Genomic DNA, 22,894 nt, shown 5'->3' on the forward strand with positions numbered 1-22,894 from the left:
TTTCTACTCCACTTTATCTTTTTGCCTAAACTACCTTTTGTGTTGTCCCACCTTCTGATCTCTTAATGGACTTATGATTTTATTTTGTAGTCTTCATAACTGGCAAAATTGCTAGCCTGGCCCTTCAAGTGGCCTTGCAGGTTCTTCACCGGAAGCTGCCTGCAGTTTGCTGCATGCTGTGTGATGATGTGATCAGTTACCTGGCATCACGAAACCCATCTGCAGAATGCAGGTACTTGTTTATTTAAATCAGATGTTTATGTAAAGCAGACGAGGTCCCACAGAGCATGAGAGCACTTTTTAGGTGCGTGACAGTGCGGGGAGGAATTGGTGCAAAACAGCATGGGGTACTGATCAGTTGCTTTGGGGCAGCAAGGAATGTGGATCATGTTTGGGATTTGACTGATGATTGACCTCCATGCAACAGGATAATGAGGGGAAGACCAAGGATGAAAAAAGCATGTTTGGGAGAGAAAAGTCTGTAATTTGTGACCCAGTTTTGGAGGATTGTATGTTTGGGTGTGCCAGATTTAAAATATTTATTGTTGCACCTACTCCTTGCTGAATTCATTTGAAAGTGGTTCAAAGTACAAGTCATCCACTGTGATGGCCTCTGTTAACTTTAATCGCTGATTGATCGTCTACCATAATTGATATAAGCGTAGGAAAATTTGCTTGTAAAAATATTTGTTTTTCAATTTTTTTTTAAGTTGAGCAAAAACCTGGGGTGTGGGGAAATGTTGCTTAATGGCAGTTAATATGTAAGAGTAACTTGATGGAGAAACTATGGGTGGCAATATTCAAACCATTTTTTTTAGGATCTGTTACGCTTCATCTTGGTGAAGAAGCTCTATGGCCTTATGACCATCAGGAATGGAGTGCCTGAGAGGGAGAAAGTATAAAGAGCCCCATGATGGACACAGATGTGGGACAACCAAATGTTAGTTTGCAGTTGAACAAGTTGAAGGAAAGCTACTATGAACTGAAAAATAGTGTGAGGGACTCTGGAAGCATTAGAAGGGCTTGGGGGAGGGGGGGGAGAGGTCTAAAGCCCAGGTTTGAAAAGAGCTATGGGCTTGTACAAGGGCGCATTCAGGACGAAATTTAAAAAACAAACCTAACACAATAAATGGTCAATCCCACAGGAAAAAAACGGAATTATGTTGAAAGAAATTAAAAGGATTAAAAACAAATGAGAAAACAGTAGTAAAATAAACGCAGGAAACTCTGAACGCACACATTCCAGGACACTCTTGTCTATGCTCCAGTTCTGCATTTGTGCTGCAGGGAGCAGACATAATTTCTTGATGACAAGTTTCATACATTGTTGTTATTGTTCATGTTTCTGCTCTATGCATGTGTACCACATCTTGGAACTGAAGCAATGTCGCCCATCCCACAAACCTACCTCAGAGGGTGGGTGGTTTCATCTCTAAGGCACTCACTTTTTAGCCTTTTCCTGGCGGGATTACTTTTCTAACTGTGACAAGTTTATCCATTTGTCCCTTTCAGTTCCTCTCCTTTTATTTGTACTTATTTCTTCTAGCATGTGCAATTCTCCTCAATGTAAAGGAGTAATTTATTTATACTTGCATTGCAGGTAGAATATTGCACTGCAATTTCCTAAGTAGTTCTGCAGATAACACAGTTTAGAAGTTACATATTTTTTAATAGAAAAAAGGGGGCTGTAAAACATAGGATTCAGATTTTCTACAAACACCCAGGGATGTTGTAATGCCACAAAGCAGTGCTGTGATTTCCACTTGGTATACAGGTTAAGAAAGTACTAAGGGCCTGATTACAACTTTGGAGGAGGGTGTTAATCCGTCCCAAATGTGAGGGATATCCTGCCCATCGTATTACGAGTTCCATAGGATATAATGGACTCGTAATACGGCGGGTGGTATATCCGTCACATTTGGGACGGATTAACACCCTCCTCCAAAGTTGTAATCAGGCCCTAAGTGTCCCATTCTGTCAAAGGTTTGGATGCAGAGCAGGGGCGGCCGACGGTGGTATCAGGGACAGAGGGGGGGAGGGGTATGATTTTTTTTTTTTAACTTACCTAAATCATCGCAGCCGCCTCCCTAACCACCGCGCTTCCCCTCCCCTGCAGGCACATGCTCCCAGCCTGCCCTGCAGCCATTCCTGACCCTGCTCAGAGCAGGGTCAGGATTGGGTGGGAGCGCCCAGCCAGGGCACTCCCAGGCAGACTGGGAGCCTGTGCAGGCTCTGCAGCCTAGCAAGTGTGTTGCTGAGCTGGAGAGACCCTACTGCGCATCTGTGTTTGGCCGGCCAGAGGGGGGGGCGGCCAAACATACATGCTCATTTCGGGGGAGTGCTGTGTGCTCCCACTCAGTGCTTGTAAGAGCCCGTGGCCCCACCCCTATAACTAAAAAAGGACAATAAACAAAGTTAATTATCGTTTTAGCAAAAGGTTTTCAGCAGCTGCTGCTGGAGTTGGTGATGCTCCTCCGCCCTAGCAAAGGAGCCATGCCTGATGCAGAGATGTTTTTACATCTTACAAACGGTGATTATAATAATGAGTTTGTTTTTATGAATGGCTTCAAACTTGTCGTGGCTGTGGAGAATGTGGGCCAGGATGTAGTTATTTTAAGTCTGGGTAGTTATGGTGGCTAACATGACCTCTATGAGCTTTGGCTAGCTACTGTGATCTTTATTTGGTAGGATTCTTAAGGTACCCAGAGTTTGTGGGTTCCCCTGGAGAAGACCAAAACATTTGCCAAAATGCAGCTACAATTTATTTTTATTTTTTCAGAAAAAATTGAAAAAGGGGCTGCCGAAGAAAGCATGTGTTTTTTAACCCTGAAAATGGCATCAAAAAAGGGTTTGCAGTGTTAATTTATACTACCTTCCAGTCTCTAGCGCTGGTGATCCTCTGAGATTCTGGCGATAGTCATAGCACCTGATCTCAGTAGCTAGAGCCTGGACATCAGCCCCAGTGGAATAGTCAAGGCAAAACTGCCATGGTCCTCACGTTCATTCAGGCTTGAACCACTGTACACGGCTTAGGCCTGATGTACTTTGAAGGGCTACTGTGGAGGTTTCTACTTACACCAGGTACAGACTTTGGCCCTCTACTGTTGTAAGTGCCCTGTTTTTGTAAATAGAGTTAAAGTTTAACCACTTTCCAAATCTCACTGGCACAACACCCAAAGCATGACCTGTAAATTAGACTCCCTTAGTAGAATCCAATAGGGAAAAACCTCTGAACAAAAATCCAGCTCACTCACTTCAAAACTTGGACTGTATTTTGTCCAAAATGGCAAAAACCTACAATTTCATTTAAACAAAGAACCAGTTTGTTTGATTAATAAAACAAGTTTAACTACATTTAGACAAACTAACTGCACAACAGAAGGAAGCTTTTCAAGACCAGCAAGGGTGGTTTATAGACTTCACAAAGGACGCTTTGTTTGGCAGCTCGCACACTTGAACATGTGTACATATTCTACTTGCATGTACTTGGCGTACTACAGGTGAATTCAGACTTTTGCAACTGAGAGGTCAGAATGGACATGTGTATAAAAATCAGTTTTTAGTCATTGGCGGTCCCCGCCTTAGGGTGATGTGAATATATTGGTTGATCCACGTGTGCACGGATGCCTTCAAGAAACACTACTAATGACTTCCTTTCTCACGCCACTCTAGCCCTCTATCCATATACTTGAAGGACCATACTACAAGCCGGCTTCTGGAGAAGATTATTGAGGTCTCAGGAAAGAAGCAGTTAAAGAAACTGTTCAGGTCTCAGTTCCAGGGGCAGCTGCTAGCTCTCTCTGCCCACTCTATTGCCAACTACACCATCCAGAGACTCATCGCAGCTGTGCCTACCAAGAAACTGGTGAGAGCACAGTGTACTGGTCCACTGGACAGATTTGCCACCAAGAGGAGATTCTATGCTGAGATCAACTACTCCTAGCCTGAGACAGCTGTAAAGTGCAAATGCTAATTTAATTTGCAGCTCTTAATATGTGTGTAAATACCAAATAGTGATGAGTTACAGGTTTGCCATGGTTCCCATTTTAGTTGGGTGTGAATGCCGGTTTTAGTGATTACTTCATCTCTTGATCATACCTCTAAAATGCATCTCTCTCGCAAGATCACTCATGCATTGATAAGTTGCATCTGCATCTACAGACCACGACTGCTTATTTCTCCATGTAAATGTTTGATCTTTTGATCAAGTTGTGATGGCATATTGACTAAGGTTGTTTGGCTATTGACCTGGAATTTTAGTATCCCAATCTGTTAGCAACTCTCGTCTTGATGTGTTTTCTCCAGTTTGCCTCGATCTTCGACGAACTATCTCCTGGAGTCGAGGATGTTATGGCCAAAGGGCACTTGGGAGTTGTCACTGCACTTGTGTCGGCCTGCAGGAAGCATGACTGTCGCCAGGCAGAGATGGTTGCCCGTCTCATGGAGGTATGTGGAAAATAATTTGCAACTGTTCAGTGGCTTTGCAGAAATGTAAAATCATCTGTGTGCCTAGAAATAGGAATATCCTGCACTTTGGACCTTTTCCCTTTCACTCATTGCTTCTTTTGTGACACCAACTCTGCAGTCAAGCGGTCATAGATTGCACTGTTTCTCAGTGTTACAAGTGAAGCATGCACGGCTGCCCAGCCGGATGTGTGTTTTTCCATTTATGTAGGATTGAAGCTTGCACCTTTACAGCATGTACTGCATCTACTCTGCATGTCAAAAGCTGGCCTTGGTGCCTGTTCTGCAGTTCTTCTGTGAGGATTAGTTAAACATCTGTTGCTGTACCTGGTCTTGTGATTGCATCTGCACTAAGCCCTGTGCCATGCAAGTTTTTGTTATTTTGCCCATGCTTTTGATATATGAGCACCTTCGCTGTTGGTACTTAAGTTGTACCACTTGTGTTTGAAAGGAGCCTCGCCGCTTCTAACTGTAGCTTCCGTGCTGGGGTAACGTTTAGTGTTGCTGCTTCTGCTTGCGGTGTATTTTCTTTTTTTTCTCAATGCAAGTCAGTACTGGAAGATCTGCATCTTTATTTTTTACTTTGGTCTCAGTGGCTGGTTTGTGTATACATCTGTGCTTTATTGCTTCTCGGAATTTCTGTTACAGTACTGGGGTCATCGCTGAATGTTTGGTCCTTTTAGCTTGTCCCACACTGTAAGGAAATGCCTCCTTGGCATGGTTGCCCCTTGACTTTTTGCCTTTGCTGATGCTATGTTTACAATTGAAAGTGTGCTGAGGCCTGCTAACCAGGCCCCAGCACCAGTGTTCTTTCCCTAACCTGTACTTTTGTATCCACAATTGGCAGACCCTGGCATCCAGATAAGTCCCTTGTAACTGGTACTTCTAGTACCAAGGGCCCTGATGCCAAGGAAGGTCTCTAAGGGCTGCAGCATGTCTTATGCCACCCTGGAGACCTCTCACTCAGCACAGACACACTGCTTGCCAGCTTGTGTGTGCTAGTGAGGACAAAACGAGTAAGTCGACATGGCACTCCCCTCAGGGTGCCATGCCAGCCTCTCACTGCCTATGCAGTGTAGGTAAGACACCCCTCTAGCAGGCCTTACAGCCCTAAGGCAGGGTGCACTATACCATAGGTGAGGGTACCAGTGCATGAGCATGGTACCCCTACAGTGTCTAAACAAAATCTTAGACATTGTAAGTGCAGGGTAGCCCTAAGAGTATATGGTCTGGGAGTTTGTCAAACACGAACTCCACAGCCCCATAATGGCTACACTGAAAACTGGGAAGTTTGGTATCAAACTTCTCAGCACAATAAATGCACACTGATGCCAGTGTACATTTTATTGTAAAATACACCACAGAGGGCACCTTAGAGGTACCCCCTGAAACTTAACCGACTATCTGTGTAGGCTGACTAGTTTTAGCAGCCTGCCACAAACCGAGACATGTTGCTGGCCCCATGGGGAGAGTGCCTTTGTCACTCTGAGGCCAGTAACAAAGCCTGCACTGGGTGGAGATGCTAACACCTCTCCCAGGCAGGAATTGTCACACCTGGCGGTGAGCCTCAAAGGCTCACCTCCTTTGTGCCAACCCAGCAGGACACTTCAGCTAGTGGAGTTGCCCGCCCCCTCCGGCCAGGCCCCACTTTTGGCGGCAAGGCCGGAGAAAATAATGAGAATAACAAGGAGGAGTCACTGGCCAGTCAGGACAGCCCCTAAGGTGTCCTGAGCTGAGGTGACTCTAACTTTTAGAAATCCTCCATCTTGCAGATGGAGGATTCCCCCAATAGGGTTAGGATTGTGACCCCCTCCCCTTGGGAGGAGGCACAAAGAGGGTGTACCCACCCTCAGGGCTAGTAGCCATTGGCTACTAACCCCCCAGACCTAAACACGCCCTTAAATTTAGTATTTAAGGGCTACCCTGAACCCTAGAAAATTAGATTCCTGCAACTACAAGAAGAAGGACTGCCTAGCTGAAAACCCCTGCAGCGGAAGACCAGAAGACGACAACTGCCTTGGCTCCAGAAACTCACCGGCCTGTCTCCTGCCTTCCAAAGATCCTGCTCCAGCGACGCCTTCCAAAGGGACCAGCGACCTCGACATCCTCTGAGGACTGCCCCTGCTTCGAAAAGACAAGAAACTCCCGAGGACAGCGGACCTGCTCCAAGAAAAGCTGCAACTTTGTTTCCAGCAGCTTTAAAGAACCCTGCAAGCTCCCCGCAAGAAGCGTGAGACTTGCAACACTGCACCCGGCGACCCCGACTCGGCTGGTGGAGAACCGACACCTCAGGAGGGACCCCAGGACTACTCTGATACTGTGAGTACCAAAACCTGTCCCCCCTGAGCCCCCACAGCGCCGCCTGCAGAGGGAATCCCGAGGCTTCCCCTGACCGCGACTCTTTGAACCTAAAGTCCCGACGCCTGGGAGAGACCCTGCACCCGCAGCCCCCAGGACCTGAAGGACCGGACTTTCACTGGAGAAGTGACCCCCAGGAGTCCCTCTCCCTTGCCCAAGTGGAGGTTTCCCCGAGGAATCCCCCCCTTGCCTGCCTGCAGCGCTGAAGAGATCCCGAGATCTCTCATAGACTAACATTGCGAACCCGACGCCTGTTCCTACACTGCACCCGGCCGCCCCCGCGCTGCTGAGGGTGAAATTTCTGTGTGGACTTGTGTCCCCCCCGGTGCCCTACAAAACCCCCCCTGGTCTGCCCTCCGAAAACGCGGGTACTTACCTGCAAGCAGACCGGAACCGGGGCACCCCCTTCTCTCCATTCTAGCCTATGTGTTTTGGGCACCACTTTGAACTCTGCACCTGACCGGCCCTGAGCTGCTGGTGTGGTGACTTTGGGGCTGCTCTGAACCCCCAACGGTGGGCTACCTTGGACCAAGAACTAAGCCCTGTAAGTGTCTTACTTACCTGGTTAATCTAACAAATACTTACCTCCCCTAGGAACTGTGAAAATTGCACTAAGTGTCCACTTTTAAAACAGCTATTTGTGAATAACTTGAAAAGTATACATGCAATTTTGATGATTTGAAGTTCCTAAAGTACTTACCTGCAATACCTTTCGAATGAGATATTACATGTAGAATTTGAACCTGTGGTTCTTAAAATAAACTAAGAAAAGATATTTTTCTATACAAAAACCTATTGGCTGGATTTGTCTCTGAGTGTGTGTACCTCATTTATTGTCTATGTGTATGTACAACAAATGCTTAACACTACTCCTTGGATAAGCCTACTGCTCGACCACACTACCACAAAATAGAGCATTAGTATTATCTCTTTTTACCACTATTTTACCTCTAAGGGGAACCCTTGGACTCTGTGCATGCTATTCCTTACTTTGAAATAGCACATACAGAGCCAACTTCCTACATTGGTGGATCAGCGGTGGGGTACAAGACTTTGCATTTGCTGGACTACTCAGCCAATACCTGATCACACGACAAATTCCAAAATTGTCATTAGAAATTGATTTTTGCAATTTGAAAAGTTTTCTAAATTCTTAAAAGACCTGCTAGGGCCTTGTGTTAGATCCTGTTTAGCATTTCTTTTAGAGTTTAAAAGTTTGTAAAAGTTTGAATTAGATTCTAGAACCAGTTGTAGATTCTTAAAAAGTATTCCAACTTTTAGAAGCAAAATGTCTAGCACAGATGTGACTGTGGTGGAACTCGACACCACACCTTACCTCCATCTTAAGATGAGGGAGCTAAGGTCACTCTGTAAAATAAAGAAAATAACAATGGGCCCCAAACCTACCAAAATACAGCTCCAGGAGCTTTTGGCAGAGTTTGAAAAGGCCAACCCCTCTGAGGGTGGCAACTCAGAGGAAGAGGATAGTGACTTGGAGGACAATTCCCCCCTACCAGTCCTATCTAGGGAGAACAGGGTCCCTCAAACCCTGACTCCAAAAATAATAGTCAGAGATGCTGGTTCCCTCACAGGAGAGACCAACACCTCTGAAATCACTGAGGATAGCCCCAGTGAAGAGGACATCCAGTTAGCCAGGATGGCCAAAAGATTGGCTTTGGAAAGACAGATCCTAGCCATAGAGAGGGAAAGACAAGAGATGGGCCTAGGACCCATCAATGGTGGCAGCAACATAAATAGGGTCAGAGATTCTCCTGACATGTTGAAAATCCCTAAAGGGATTGTAACTAAATATGAAGATGGTGATGACATCACCAAATGGTTCACAGCTTTTGAGAGGGCTTGTGTAACCAGAAAAGTGAACAGATCTCACTGGGGTGCTCTCCTTTGGGAAATGTTCACAGGAAAGTGTAGGGATAGACTCCTCACACTCTCTGGACAAGATGCAGAATCTTATGACCTCATGAAGGGTACCCTGATTGAGGGCTTTGGATTCTCCACTGAGGAGTACAGGATTAGGTTCAGGGGGGCTCAAAAATCCTCGAGCCAGACCTGGGTTGACTTTGTAGACTACTCAGTGAAAACACTAGATGGTTGGATTCAAGGCAGTGGTGTAAGTAATTATGATGGGCTGTACAATTTATTTGTGAAAGAACACCTGTTAAGTAATTGTTTCAATGATAAACTGCATCAGCATCTGGTAGACCTAGGACCAATTTCTCCCCAAGAATTGGGAAAGAAGGCGGACCATTGGGTCAAGACAAGGGTGTCCAAGACTTCAACAGGGGGTGACCAAAAGAAAGGGGTCACAAAGACTCCCCAGGGGAAGGGTGATGAGACAACCAAAACTAAAAATAGTAAAGAGTCTTCTACAGGCCCCCAAAAACCTGCACAGGAGGGTGGGCCCAGAGCCTCTTCACAAAACAATGGGTACAAGGGTAAAAACTTTGATCCCAAGAAGGCCTGGTGTCATAGCTGTAAACAGCATGGACACCAAACTGGAGACAAGGCCTGTCCCAAGAAAGGTTCCACTCCAAACTCCCATCCAGGTAACACTGGTATGGCTAGTCTCCAAGTGGGATCAACAGTGTGCCCAGAGCAAATCAGGGTCCACACTGAAGCTACTCTAGTTTCTGAGGGTGGGGTGGATTTAGCCACACTAGCTGTCTGGCCGCCTAACATGCAAAAATACAGACAGCAACTCTTAATTAATGGGACTAGAATAGAGGGCCTGAGGGATACAGGTGCCAGTGTCACCATGGTGACAGAGAAACTGGTTTCCCCTGGCCAATACCTGACTGGAAAAACTTACACAGTCACCAACGCTGACAATCAGAGAAAAGTACATCCCATGGCAATGGTTACTTTAGAATGGGGAGGGGTCAATGGCCTGAAACAGGTGGTGGTCTCCTCAAATATCCCAGTGGACTGTCTGCTTGGAACTGACCTGGAGTCCTCAGCATGGGCTGAGGTAGAACTAAAAACCCATGCAGCAATGCTGGGTATCCCTGAACTGGTGTGTGTGAAAACAAGAGCACAGTGCAAGGCACAGGGTGAAAAAGTAGAGCTGGAGTCTGGAAAAATGGCCCAGCCTACCAAGAGAACAGGAAAGTCAGTTGGGAAACCAACTGCAACACAGCAAAAGAAAGGGAACCTCTCTTCTCAGGAAGAAGTTCTGCCCTCTGAGGGAACTGAGCCTTTGGAGCTTGAACCTTATCAGGTTGAGCTCTTGGGCCCAGGGGGACCCTCAAGGGAGGAGCTGTGTAAGGGACAAGAAACCTGTCCCTCTCTTGAAGGCCTTAGGCAGCAAGCTGCTGAAGAGTCCAAGGGCAAGAAAACTGGAACCCATAGGGTCTATTGGGAAGATGGACTCCTGTACACTGAGGCCAGAGACCCCAAACCTGGTGCCACTAGGAGAGTGGTAGTGCCTCAGCTGTTCAGAGAGTTCATCCTAACATTGGCCCATGACATTCCCCTTGCTGGACATTTGGGACAAACCAAGACGTGGGAGAGGTTAGTCAACCACTTCTACTGGCCCAATATGTCCAACATGGTTAAGGAGTTTTGCCTCTCCTGCCCCACCTGTCAAGCCAGTGGTAAGACAGGTGGACATCCAAAGGCCCCCCTCATTCCACTTCCAGTGGTGGGGGTTCCCTTTGAAAGAGTGGGTGTGGACATAGTTGGTCCACTAGAACCTCCCACAGCCTCAGGAAATATGTATATCCTGGTAGTAGTGGATCATGCTACCAGGTATCCTGAAGCTATTCCCCTTAGGTCGACTACTGCCCCTGCAGTAGCCAAGGCCCTCATTGGTATCTTTACCAGAGTGGGTTTCCCTAAGGAGGTGGTGTCTGACAGAGGTACCAACTTCATGTCAGCATACCTAAAGCACATGTGGAATGAGTGTGGAGTGACTTATAAATTCACTACCCCATACCATCCACAAACTAATGGCTTGGTTGAGAGATTCAACAAGACATTAAAAGGCATGATCATGGGGCTCCCAGAAAAACTCAAAAGGAGATGGGATGTCCTCTTGCCATGTCTGCTTTTCGCTTACAGAGAGGTGCCACAGAAGGGAGTAGGATTCTCACCCTTTGAACTTCTGTTTGGTCATCCTGTAAGGGGACCACTTGCCCTTGTTAAAGAAGGCTGGGAGAGACCTCTCCATGAGCCTAAACAGGACATAGTGGACTATGTACTTGGCCTTCGCTCTAGAATGGCAGAGTACATGGAAAAGGCAACCAAAAACCTTGAGGCCAGCCAACAGCTCCAGAAGTTTTGGTATGACCAAAAGGCTGCACTGGTTGAGTTCCAACCAGGGCAGAAAGTCTGGGTTCTGGAGCCTGTGGCTCCCAGGGCACTCCAGGACAAATGGAGTGGCCCTTACCCAGTACTAGAAAGGAAGAGTCAGGTCACCTACCTGGTGGACCTGGGCACAAGCAGGAGCCCCAAGAGGGTGATCCATGTGAACCGCCTTAAGCTCTTCCATGACAGGGCTGATGTGAATCTGTTGATGGTAACAGATGAGGATCAGGAGGCAGAGAGTGAACCTCTCCCTGATCTTCTGTCATCAGACCCAAAAGATGGCACAGTAGATGGAGTGATCTACTCAGACACCCTCTCTGGCCAACAGCAAGCTGATTGTAGGAGAGTCCTACAACAGTTTCCTGAACTCTTCTCCTTAACCCCTGGTCAGACACACCTGTGTACCCATGATGTGGACACAGGAGACAGCATGCCTGTCAAGAACAAAATCTTTAGACAGTCTGACCATGTTAAGGAAAGCATCAAGGTGGAAGTCCACAAGATGCTGGAATTGGGAGTGATTGAGCGCTCTGACAGCCCCTGGGCTAGCCCAGTGGTCTTGGTCCCCAAACCTCACACCAAAGATGGAAAGAAAGAGATGAGGTTTTGTGTGGACTACAGAGGGCTCAATTCTGTCACCAAGACAGATGCTCATCCAATTCCAAGAGCTGATGAGCTCATAGACAAATTAGGTGCTGCCAAATTCCTAAGTACCTTTGACTTGACAGCAGGGTACTGGCAAATAAAAATGGCACCTGGAGCAAAAGAGAAAACAGCATTCTCCACACCTGATGGGCATTATCAGTTTACTGTTATGCCCTTTGGTTCAAAGAATGCCCCTGCCACCTTCCAAAGGTTGGTGAATCAAGTCCTTGCTGGCTTGGAGTCCTTTAGCACAGCTTATCTTGATGATATTGCTGTCTTTAGCTCCACCTGGCAGGATCACCTGGTCCACCTGAGGAAGGTTTTGAAGGCTCTGCAATCTGCAGGCCTCTCTATCAAGGCATCCAAATGCCAGATAGGGCAGGGAACTGTGGTTTACTTGGGCCACCTTGTAGGTGGAGGCCAAGTTCAGCCACTCCAACCCAAGATCCAGACTATTCTGGACTGGGTAGCTCCAAAAACCCAGACTCAAGTCAGGGCATTCCTTGGCTTGACTGGGTATTACAGGAGGTTTGTGAAGGGATATGGATCCATTGTGACAGCCCTCACTGAACTCACCTCCAAGAAAATGCCCAAGAAAGTAAACTGGACTGTGGAATGCCAACAGGCCTTTGACACCCTGAAACAGGCAATGTGCTCAGCACCAGTTCTCAAAGCTCCAGATTATTCTAGGCAGTTCATTGTGCAGACTGATGCCTCTGAACATGGGATAGGGGCAGTTTTGTCCCAAACAAATGATGATGGCCTTGACCAGCCTGTTGCTTTCATTAGCAGGAGGTTACTCCCCAGGGAGCAGCGTTGGAGTGCCATTGAGAGGGAGGCCTTTGCTGTGGTTTGGTCCCTGAAGAAGCTGAGACCATACCTCTTTGGGACTCACTTCCTAGTTCAAACTGACCACAGACCTCTCAAATGGCTGATGCAAATGAAAGGTGAAAATCCTAAACTGTTGAGGTGGTCCATCTCCCTACAGGGAATGGACTTTATAGTGGAACACAGACCTGGGACTGCCCATGCCAATGCAGATGGCCTTTCCAGGTTCTTCCACTTAGAAAATGAAGACTCTCTTGGGAAAGGTTAGTCTCATCCTCTTTCGTTTGGGGGGGGGTTGTGTAAGGAAATGCCTCCTTGGCATGGTTGCCCCCTGACTTTTTGCCTTTGCTGATGCTATGTTTACAATTGAAAGTGTGCTGAGGCCTGCTAACCAGGCCCCAGCACCAGTGTTCTTTCCCTAACCTGTACTTTTGTATCCACAATTGGCAGACCCTGGCATCCAGATAAGTCCCTTGTAACTGGTACTTCTAGTACCAAGGGCCCTGATGCCAAGGAAGGTCTCTAAGGGCTGCAGCATGTCTTATGCCACCCTGGAGACCTCTCACTCAGCACAGACACACTGCTTGCCAGCTTGTGTGTGCTAGTGAGGACAAAACGAGTAAGTCGACATGGCACTCCCCTCAGGGTGCCATGCCAGCCTCTCACTGCCTATGCAGTGTAGGTAAGACACCCCTCTAGCAGGCCTTACAGCCCTAAGGCAGGGTGCACTATACCATAGGTGAGGGTACCAGTGCATGAGCATGGTACCCCTACAGTGTCTAAACAAAATCTTAGACATTGTAAGTGCAGGGTAGCCCTAAGAGTATATGGTCTGGGAGTTTGTCAAACACGAACTCCACAGCCCCATAATGGCTACACTGAAAACTGGGAAGTTTGGTATCAAACTTCTCAGCACAATAAATGCACACTGATGCCAGTGTACATTTTATTGTAAAATACACCACAGAGGGCACCTTAGAGGTACCCCCTGAAACTTAACCGACTATCTGTGTAGGCTGACTAGTTTTAGCAGCCTGCCACAAACCGAGACATGTTGCTGGCCCCATGGGGAGAGTGCCTTTGTCACTCTGAGGCCAGTAACAAAGCCTGCACTGGGTGGAGATGCTAACACCTCTCCCAGGCAGGAATTGTCACACCTGGCGGTGAGCCTCAAAGGCTCACCTCCTTTGTGCCAACCCAGCAGGACACTTCAGCTAGTGGAGTTGCCCGCCCCCTCCGGCCAGGCCCCACTTTTGGCGGCAAGGCCGGAGAAAATAATGAGAATAACAAGGAGGAGTCACTGGCCAGTCAGGACAGCCCCTAAGGTGTCCTGAGCTGAGGTGACTCTAACTTTTAGAAATCCTCCATCTTGCAGATGGAGGATTCCCCCAATAGGGTTAGGATTGTGACCCCCTCCCCTTGGGAGGAGGCACAAAGAGGGTGTACCCACCCTCAGGGCTAGTAGCCATTGGCTACTAACCCCCCAGACCTAAACACGCCCTTAAATTTAGTATTTAAGGGCTACCCTGAACCCTAGAAAATTAGATTCCTGCAACTACAAGAAGAAGGACTGCCTAGCTGAAAACCCCTGCAGCGGAAGACCAGAAGACGACAACTGCCTTGGCTCCAGAAACTCACCGGCCTGTCTCCTGCCTTCCAAAGATCCTGCTCCAGCGACGCCTTCCAAAGGGACCAGCGACCTCGACATCCTCTGAGGACTGCCCCTGCTTCGAAAAGACAAGAAACTCCCGAGGACAGCGGACCTGCTCCAAGAAAAGCTGCAACTTTGTTTCCAGCAGCTTTAAAGAACCCTGCAAGCTCCCCGCAAGAAGCGTGAGACTTGCAACACTGCACCCGGCGACCCCGACTCGGCTGGTGGAGAACCGACACCTCAGGAGGGACCCCAGGACTACTCTGATACTGTGAGTACCAAAACCTGTCCCCCCTGAGCCCCCACAGCGCCGCCTGCAGAGGGAATCCCGAGGCTTCCCCTGACCGCGACTCTTTGAACCTAAAGTCCCGACGCCTGGGAGAGACCCTGCACCCGCAGCCCCCAGGACCTGAAGGACCGGACTTTCACTGGAGAAGTGACCCCCAGGAGTCCCTCTCCCTTGCCCAAGTGGAGGTTTCCCCGAGGAATCCCCCCCTTGCCTGCCTGCAGCGCTGAAGAGATCCCGAGATCTCTCATAGACTAACATTGCGAACCCGACGCCTGTTCCTACACTGCACCCGGCCGCCCCCGCGCTGCTGAGGGTGAAATTTCTGTGTGGACTTGTGTCCCCCCCGGTGCCCTACAAAACCCCCCCTGGTCTGCCCTCCGAAAACGCGGGTACTTACCTGCAAGCAGACCGGAACCGGGGCACCCCCTTCTCTCCATTCTAGCCTATGTGTTTTGGGCACCACTTTGAACTCTGCACCTGACCGGCCCTGAGCTGCTGGTGTGGTGACTTTGGGGCTGCTCTGAACCCCCAACGGTGGGCTACCTTGTACCAAGAACTAAGCCCTGTAAGTGTCTTACTTACCTGGTTAATCTAACAAATACTTACCTCCCCTAGGAACTGTGAAAATTGCACTAAGTGTCCACTTTTAAAACAGCTATTTGTGAATAACTTGAAAAGTATACATGCAATTTTGATGATTTGAAGTTCCTAAAGTACTTACCTGCAATACCTTTCGAATGAGATATTACATGTAGAATTTGAACCTGTGGTTCTTAAAATAAACTAAGAAAAGATATTTTTCTATTCAAAAACCTATTGGCTGGATTTGTCTCTGAGTGTGTGTACCTCATTTATTGTCTATGTGTATGTACAACAAATGCTTAACACTACTCCTTGGATAAGCCTACTGCTCGACCACACTACCACAAAATAGAGCATTAGTATTATCTCTTTTTACCACTATTTTACCTCTAAGGGGAACCCTTGGACTCTGTGCATGCTATTCCTTACTTTGAAATAGCACATACAGAGCCAACTTCCTACACACACTGACTCTGTTCCTCTTCATTTTAATCGCCTCAGGCTTTTCACTGCTTGGAGCCAGCCTCCCGCCAGGTTGCCTGTGCGCCGCTCTTCCTCTCACTACTGGCTTATGAAATATATTATGGCCTCAAGGATGAGGACAACATGTTGGAGCACCAGGTGAGATCTGTCTCCTTCTTTTCCTTCCCACCACTTTTTCGAATCTTCAGTGCCCCTTTTTAAATTCCTTGTGTGTAACTCATATTTATAGTGAGGATTGCAGTGTTTGAGTGCTGAGAAATATCTCTGTTGCCCATTCACACAAGGACCAGGCACCATAATTCCAATGTTGTTCCTACTGGTGACTGAATTAATGTGTTTGTTGCTCAACGTAATCCTGCGTGACATCTTGGACATTGCAAAGTGGTTTCGGAATAAACCCACAAAAATTATAATTCTGAGATAAAAGGTGCAGATGATCTATATGCCAAATGTTCTGTCATCGTATGTGGTATGGTATTTGTAGAGAGCTGATTAAAAGAAAAAGGCCCCTTTGATTTATACCTGAAGTCTTACGTCATATAATGCAAACATTGATTTCGCTTTCAAGATCTAAAGCTGCTGTGAAATATTTTTCCTACAACAAGTTATACAATGTTTTGCCAACTCTGGACAGGCAGCTGAGTTGCTCGATGACTGGAAGAGGGCTTGCTGTACAGTTTCCCCTTAATGCTAATGACTTGATACAAAAATAACTTCCTTCAGCTTAATTAAATAGTTTCTCATCAGAATTAATTGGTAAGTGTGCTAATTTCAATCTGCACTTCCAAAACAATGCATTCATGTAAAACTGTGATACGATCATGATAAAAGTGAAATGATCATTTGGAATGGATAGATCTGTTGGGATCTTCAAAATCATCCACATCTAGTCAGATAGTTACATGATGCTTTTAATTCAATCAAATAGCCTCTGTCAAATAGAGCACTCCAATATCGATATTCTAAATATGAGCTTGTTCCTTTAATTTCACATAGCAGTCTCTACAGTTCCAAGCATCAGCTGTCTCCATTTTAGGGAACAGAAATCAAGGAAGCACAAAAAAACTCACCTTAGCACACTACACAAGATTTGCAACTACACTGGAGAATTCACAAATGAGAACAATCACTATCAGAATTAAGGAAAATGGACTTGACCTGTATATATCCTATATTCAAGACAAGATCATTTAGGCATTTTTGTAAATTTTCTTCTAAAAACGTCAAAATTGATTTAGATATGACGATATATACCTTTTTTTTTTTTTTTTTTTTTTTTTTTACAGTGCTTCAGACTAGCACCCTTTATGACTAATCATCTGTACGTAACTGAGAAATGTCCATAAAAAATATGGAAAAAGGAGCCTGGTCATCAGAATATGTGTAATTGCAAAAGTCACAAATGACTCTAAGGCTGGGTTAATTTTGCTTGTGGTTGGAGAGTTGTAATAATATTTGTGCACACCGATTTGGACATTGGATTTGGAGCAGAGGTTCTTAGAGGGATTGTGTCCCTTTAGGTATCAGACATAAACACAAAGGTCTTTGGCATATGATGGGCTCTAAATATTTTTGCTGGTCATAACATTTGTATAATGTACATAATAAACTGATTCATGCTTCATGCAACCTTCTCAGTAGCTCAGTTAAGCTGTTGAGATTGATCAAGCAGTGGGATAGATGAGTGAAGATAATCATGGAGTTATGTCACAAAGTCCTTATTTGTGCAGCTCGGCTTGCCTGTTTAGTGCGATAGCGAGGCCAGTCGATCCGCTACCACAAGTTAAACTGGTGCAATAGGCCACTTAATGAAAGATATATTTTAAGTTGGCCCAAGACATCATTAGACCTTCATACTCCCTTTCTTGTAATGTAGCTTCATTAAACTGGCCTCGCCACTCAGTTTACGGTAGTCATTTTAAGCTAATCATTTATCTCTGTTAAGCCTCTATCATGACTTAGTTAATGAGTTAGGGAGTGAAACCTGTGATACAGCTAAATTAATGAGATCTCATTTACCCCGTCTTTAGCTTGTTAATGGGAGTTCATTTAAGATGGCCACATTGCGCTTGGATAATCCGTTAAATAAGGTAGCTTGCTTCATTGAGGCAGTCGAAGAGTCTGAATAACCATGACCCTTTGCTTGTCTTCTAGGCAGACAGTGACAAATGCCTTGGTGAAGTGAACTTTCATGGCTCCCTTCTGCTGCAGCAGCTCCTGCACTTCAGTGATCCCTCTCCAATCCTTCTCAGCCTGGCTGCTCTGAGTGAGAAGGACTTAGTCACACTGGCCTGCAACCAAGCAGGCAGCCATGTCTTCGATGCCCTGCTCAGTACTGAATCCATCCCAGAGAAGAAGAAGAAGAAAATTCACAGGAAGCTGAAGGTCATTACTACCCTTAAAGACAACTTTCATTACACACAGGTCCTTGGTCGCTTAGACTTGGAGTTTGGTTGTATATTAACCATGATTTGATGCATACTTCTTTCTACAGGGACATTATGTGGAATTAGCGTGCAACAAATATGGCAGTCGCGTTCTAGACAGGATCTGGAATGCTGCTACTCTGGGAGTGAAACAGGAAATGGCCCAGGAACTTGGTATGTGAAATGGATCTGCTTTCCTTTGCCAGCATTTGCTGATCAAGCTCATATCTTCTTTTTAAATTTATTATTTTCCTTCCTTTGCTACTTGCTCGCAGTTAGGTAGCTTTTGGCCCTTGAACTTGTGATTCAGATTAAGAGCCTACTTGTGTCAGACAGGTTACAAACTACCATTCAGTTCCATGTCTTTACAAAAATAGATTATTGCAGTGCACTTTACAAGAATGTACAACATTTTTTAGACAGGCAATACTCAAAATGCTTACTTTTCTGATGTATCTACTGAGCAAAGATAGGAATAGGAAGTTCTCACTGGCTCCCAAGTTCAATGCCATTATAAATTAAAGAGGTCATGTCCTGTACCACTCGACATGTTAAATACTTAAACAAAATGTATTTTATCAACCTCTCCATCATAAGATATTAACTCGCATTTATGAATGCTGAATAGATCTCTCTAAATGTGGGATCCTGGAAAAACTCCAAAAGGAAACCTTGTTGGAGGTTTTGCTGATTAGGTTTAAGTCATTTTTTATGACTTCATTTGTTTTTTATTTTTTCGGGAAGCAGTGTTTCAACCTGGCCCGTGAATGCCCACCTCTACCTCTTATGGTCCTAATTGGTTATCCAGCAGAGACCTTTCTTTCCATTTTTGTTTTTGTTAACTTTCTCATCATTGATCTAATCCTACGTTGCGATTTCTCTGCATCTTTGCCTTGCGGACAGTCACTCTCAACAGGAGTGTCCAGAATAGTAGAACATCCTGAAAAACATTAAGGGGGTCATTCTGACCCTGGCGGTCATGGACCGCGGAAGCACCGCCAACAGGCTGGCGGTGCTTCTGGGGATATTCTGACCGCGGCGGTAAAGCCGCAGTCAGAAAAGGGAAACCGGTATTCCCCTGCCCCAGGGAATCCTCCGCGGCGGCACTGCAGGGGCCCCCTAACAGGGCCCCATAAAGATTTTCAGTGTCTGCTTGGCTTGGCTGCTTGCCACTGCACCATCTCAACTCCGCCGGCTTCATTGTTGAGGGGGTTTTCCCACTGGGCGGGCGGGCGGCCTTTTGGCGGTCGCCCACCGGCCCAGCGGGAAAGCCAGAATGACCCCCGCGGTCTTTTGACCGCGGTGCGGTCATACGGCGGTAACCGCATGGCGGTCAGAATGACCGCCTAAATGTTTATAAAGGTATAAGCCTCAGAGACCAAGAAAACATTACAGAGTCAAAATCACTTTAGCATGTGGTTCTCCGTCTGCAGAAAACCTCCCCCTCAGTGCTGTCAGGAACTGCTTTTGATCCCAGTTTCCGGATTCTCAGAAACAATTGGAGTTATGTCTTTGCTATCATTCCTCTTTGATATTGATATGTTTTGTGTCCAGTCTGTGATGTGGAAGAGCCTGAAACCATAAGAAGAATCACTTTAAGCATTGGATATTAAAGAGAAAGCTAATGCTTCACAACTAGAAATCTGCACTATGGTATAGAATGCGTATAATTTTGAGACCATCAAGGGACATGCCTGTCTTCAACGTTGGGGTGTTTGTCTCAGTCTCTGTTGTGTCCTCTAGAAAAGAGACATCAGTGTCTGAATTCTCCTGGGAAAATGGACTTCAACAGATTCCCCCCCAGAAAAAAACCCTCAAAAATGTAAGTACAGGAGACCCATAAAACTAGACCTCTCTTTGACTCCTTTAAGGGAAATGCCATGAGGAAGATAAAACAGTAACTTTGCACCATGACTGTCAATTCCTATACCAGAGCCTCCAAAAAGACAAAGAACCAGAGAGGAGATACTGAATTGTAATGGTCGTGTGGTCAGTACTCTCCCTCCTCTCCTGTAAAATTATCACAATTAGCAGATATTTTGGTATTTTTTGTAGGTTTTGGTGAAGAAGCCTTTGAAGATGAACATCCCTTTTGAGATGCCACAAACAAGGTCATAGGTCTTTTTTTGAAACACCCAAGTAGCGCCATCATGGCTAGTGATGTTGTGGAACCATTGATCCCATTTACAAGTGATGTTCATGCTTGCTCAAGAAGACTAGATATTCTGAAAGTAGTTGGCGAGCAAGTGTTTGTCTGAAATAGGTCGTTGGTGCACGGAAGATGTTGCGGATTTGTGTGCCTGTGGTTAATACCATAGTGAGAAAATCAATAAGTGATAGGTGGATAAGTGATGGATGGAATCAATCACAGCCACAGATAACTCCTTGGTGGCGCATCCCAGTGAATTATTTTTGGGTTTTTTTCCACCAGGACACCTCAGACAGGAACCAGGCATATGTAAATCAGCGTTGGTCTTCTTCCAGTAGGAACAGTCCAACCCAATCCACAAAGAAAGGTTGCCTCTCAGTGGGAGCACAAGCAACCTTAGGCTTTTCTCAGCCTAATTAGAATGATCAATGAGGTACAGATTGAATCCTGTGGCTCAGTGAGCATTTTGAACACTCCTGGGCATGGTGGTTCTGTAGATAGCGGAGAAATCAGAGAAATAGATAACATGACACATTTGTAATTTATATGTTGATAGATTAACCTAATAATTGTTCAGAGATTAAATGGTGTGATTGACAGTAATTAAATACGTTTATTAAAAATTGAATTTACATTCTGAGGTCATCTTTCACCTTTCCAGCCATGATTAATTACATTTTGATTACTAGTCTCAAGGCACTAAATTTAATTTGTAAGTGGGCACTCTCCTATTTGCTTCGCTGACCTTCAATAATCTTTCCAAACTTGCTTTAACTATTTTAATTTATGATTTTCTTTCTGTTCTAACCTAAAAATGTTTTGTCGTCTTCAGCTGCCAAAGAGAGGGAGCTGCTAAGAGACCCATTCGGGTATCACATAGTCAGAAACTTTGCCCTCACCCACTTTTTGAAACGCCGGAGGGACTGGGATGAGCACCAAGTGGCTGAGAACAAGCGACGGAAAATGTTTGCTGAAATCTTGGAGGACTAAATGGAGCATCTCTAGGTGCCTGTGGCAGGTCCAGGATAGGCCACTAAGCCGTTGCCTGGCTGGTTCAGGTGTAGGGCCCCACAGAGACCATTCCATGTTCAGCAGATTACCTCGAACGGCTGTGGCGCTCATACTATGGCCTTGAACTCTGTTGGTGGGATCAGTATCCCAAAGGAGCTTTAGATAACCTGAAGTTCCTGTAAAAGTCCCCGGTGACTGCTACGTCTGCTCAGAAGCTGTATCATCACTTTGGTTCGTGGGACCCTCGAGCACCGCTAGGTTTTATGTAGACTTACTGGGAGATGAATAAGAAGGACTCTGTCTTCTCCAGGAGACCAGGAAGTGGTCTGCACACTGCATTTGAATGAACATTTTGAGTTCACTAAAGGAGAGGTTGAGTTTTGCCCCGAGCACCTCATCCACATAGACTGTAAAACACTTGTATAAATGTATTCTGTTGTGCATACTTGGTTGCAGCATAGTATACATTGTTTTATAAAATATTTCTTAACCATCACTTCTTTGATTACTGTGTGAATTGATTGGGGCAGGGTAAAGACCTCAACTCGTCCCTCAGTCCCGGATTTTAAGAGTTTATAACTGTTTTTCAGAGCCTCACAATATCTTTTTTACTGTTCACGTAGAGCTACCCTCAAAATGAATTATATAATTAATTAGCCCGTTAATAGGTATTTTTACTCCACTCAGCAGCTCTAATTTTGTTGCTCAGTTGACCCGTATGGGAATTTATGTCTTTGATCTGTAGGCTACATTTAGTTTTGTGCACACCTAACCTACTGATATTTCCTACAGGGTCTGCCCATCTGATCTTGTCAACTTCAAAGAGTGATTCTGCTCTCTAATGCCTCTCATCCGACTGGCACGCACTATCATGCGCAATAGATTTAAAATGACCTAATGGCATACATCAGTTTTTGGAAAGGGTCGGAGTCAACTAGCTTTGGCCAAACTTGCACATTTATGGAATGCAGGGGAGCTCCTCTCCCAAATGAGAACACTCTTTTCAAATTTAACAGAAGGCTGTTTTAGTTAGATGGTGCACAAGAAAGTATACATTCCACATGTTGAGGTACCTACCACAGAGCTCCTGGCATTCTTTTATTCAGGATTTCTCTTCTGAATCATTATACATTTAGAAGTTGTGGGTGTGTGAAATTTATTATGGAATAGATGGCTGTTAATTATTCTAAATGTGCTGTGTAAATTGAAGAACATGTGACTTCGTGATTAAAATGCCCTGGATGGATTAAGCTGTGGATTGTAGATCAAAAAGTTATAATACTGTTTTCTCCACTGGATCCAATTCTGGCAACTTTGGTAGGTCCCCGTCTTACCAAATTCCCTTGTGTAGAAATGTGAACATTTCAAAGGTCTATGATGCTCCATTTGAAGAAAACCTCTTGAAACTTATCATGTTTGCAAAGTGACCTTTACATTAAGTCACACTTAAGCAGACATGAGAAATACAGAATTATTGAAGTAAGTTCCAATTGTTAAAAAAAGGTTTGAGTAACTGAAGTTCTGGTAAATAAGAAAAAGACATGGTGAATTGCAAAGAGTAGAAAAGTGTTTAAGGCTACTATAAAACTTTAGATAATTAGGTGTTGGGACGATCATCCAAGTCCACTGGGGCTGCATCTAGGCTACTGATATGAGACCTCAGAGACAGGCTGACATGTCTA

General features: G+C 45.6%; 1 protein-coding gene across 1 annotated transcript in view; it reads left to right on the plus strand.

The window, feature by feature from the left end:
- The window catches only part of NOP9 (NOP9 nucleolar protein), a 41,242-nt gene extending 19,534 nt beyond the window's left edge, over positions 1 to 21,708 (plus strand). The window contains exons 4-10 of the mRNA XM_069216026.1: positions 91 to 232; positions 3,673 to 3,865; positions 4,306 to 4,446; positions 15,645 to 15,764; positions 17,781 to 18,011; positions 18,121 to 18,226; positions 21,034 to 21,708. Coding sequence (XP_069072127.1) covers positions 91 to 232; positions 3,673 to 3,865; positions 4,306 to 4,446; positions 15,645 to 15,764; positions 17,781 to 18,011; positions 18,121 to 18,226; positions 21,034 to 21,191 — 1,091 coding nt within the window. The 3' untranslated portion in view covers positions 21,192 to 21,708. The remainder of the gene's footprint in view (positions 1 to 90; positions 233 to 3,672; positions 3,866 to 4,305; positions 4,447 to 15,644; positions 15,765 to 17,780; positions 18,012 to 18,120; positions 18,227 to 21,033) is intronic.
- The last annotated feature ends 1,186 nt before the right edge of the window (positions 21,709 to 22,894 follow it).

This window comes from Pleurodeles waltl, chromosome 12 (genome assembly GCF_031143425.1).
Source record: "Pleurodeles waltl isolate 20211129_DDA chromosome 12, aPleWal1.hap1.20221129, whole genome shotgun sequence".
Taxonomy (NCBI): Eukaryota; Metazoa; Chordata; class Amphibia; order Caudata; family Salamandridae; genus Pleurodeles; species Pleurodeles waltl.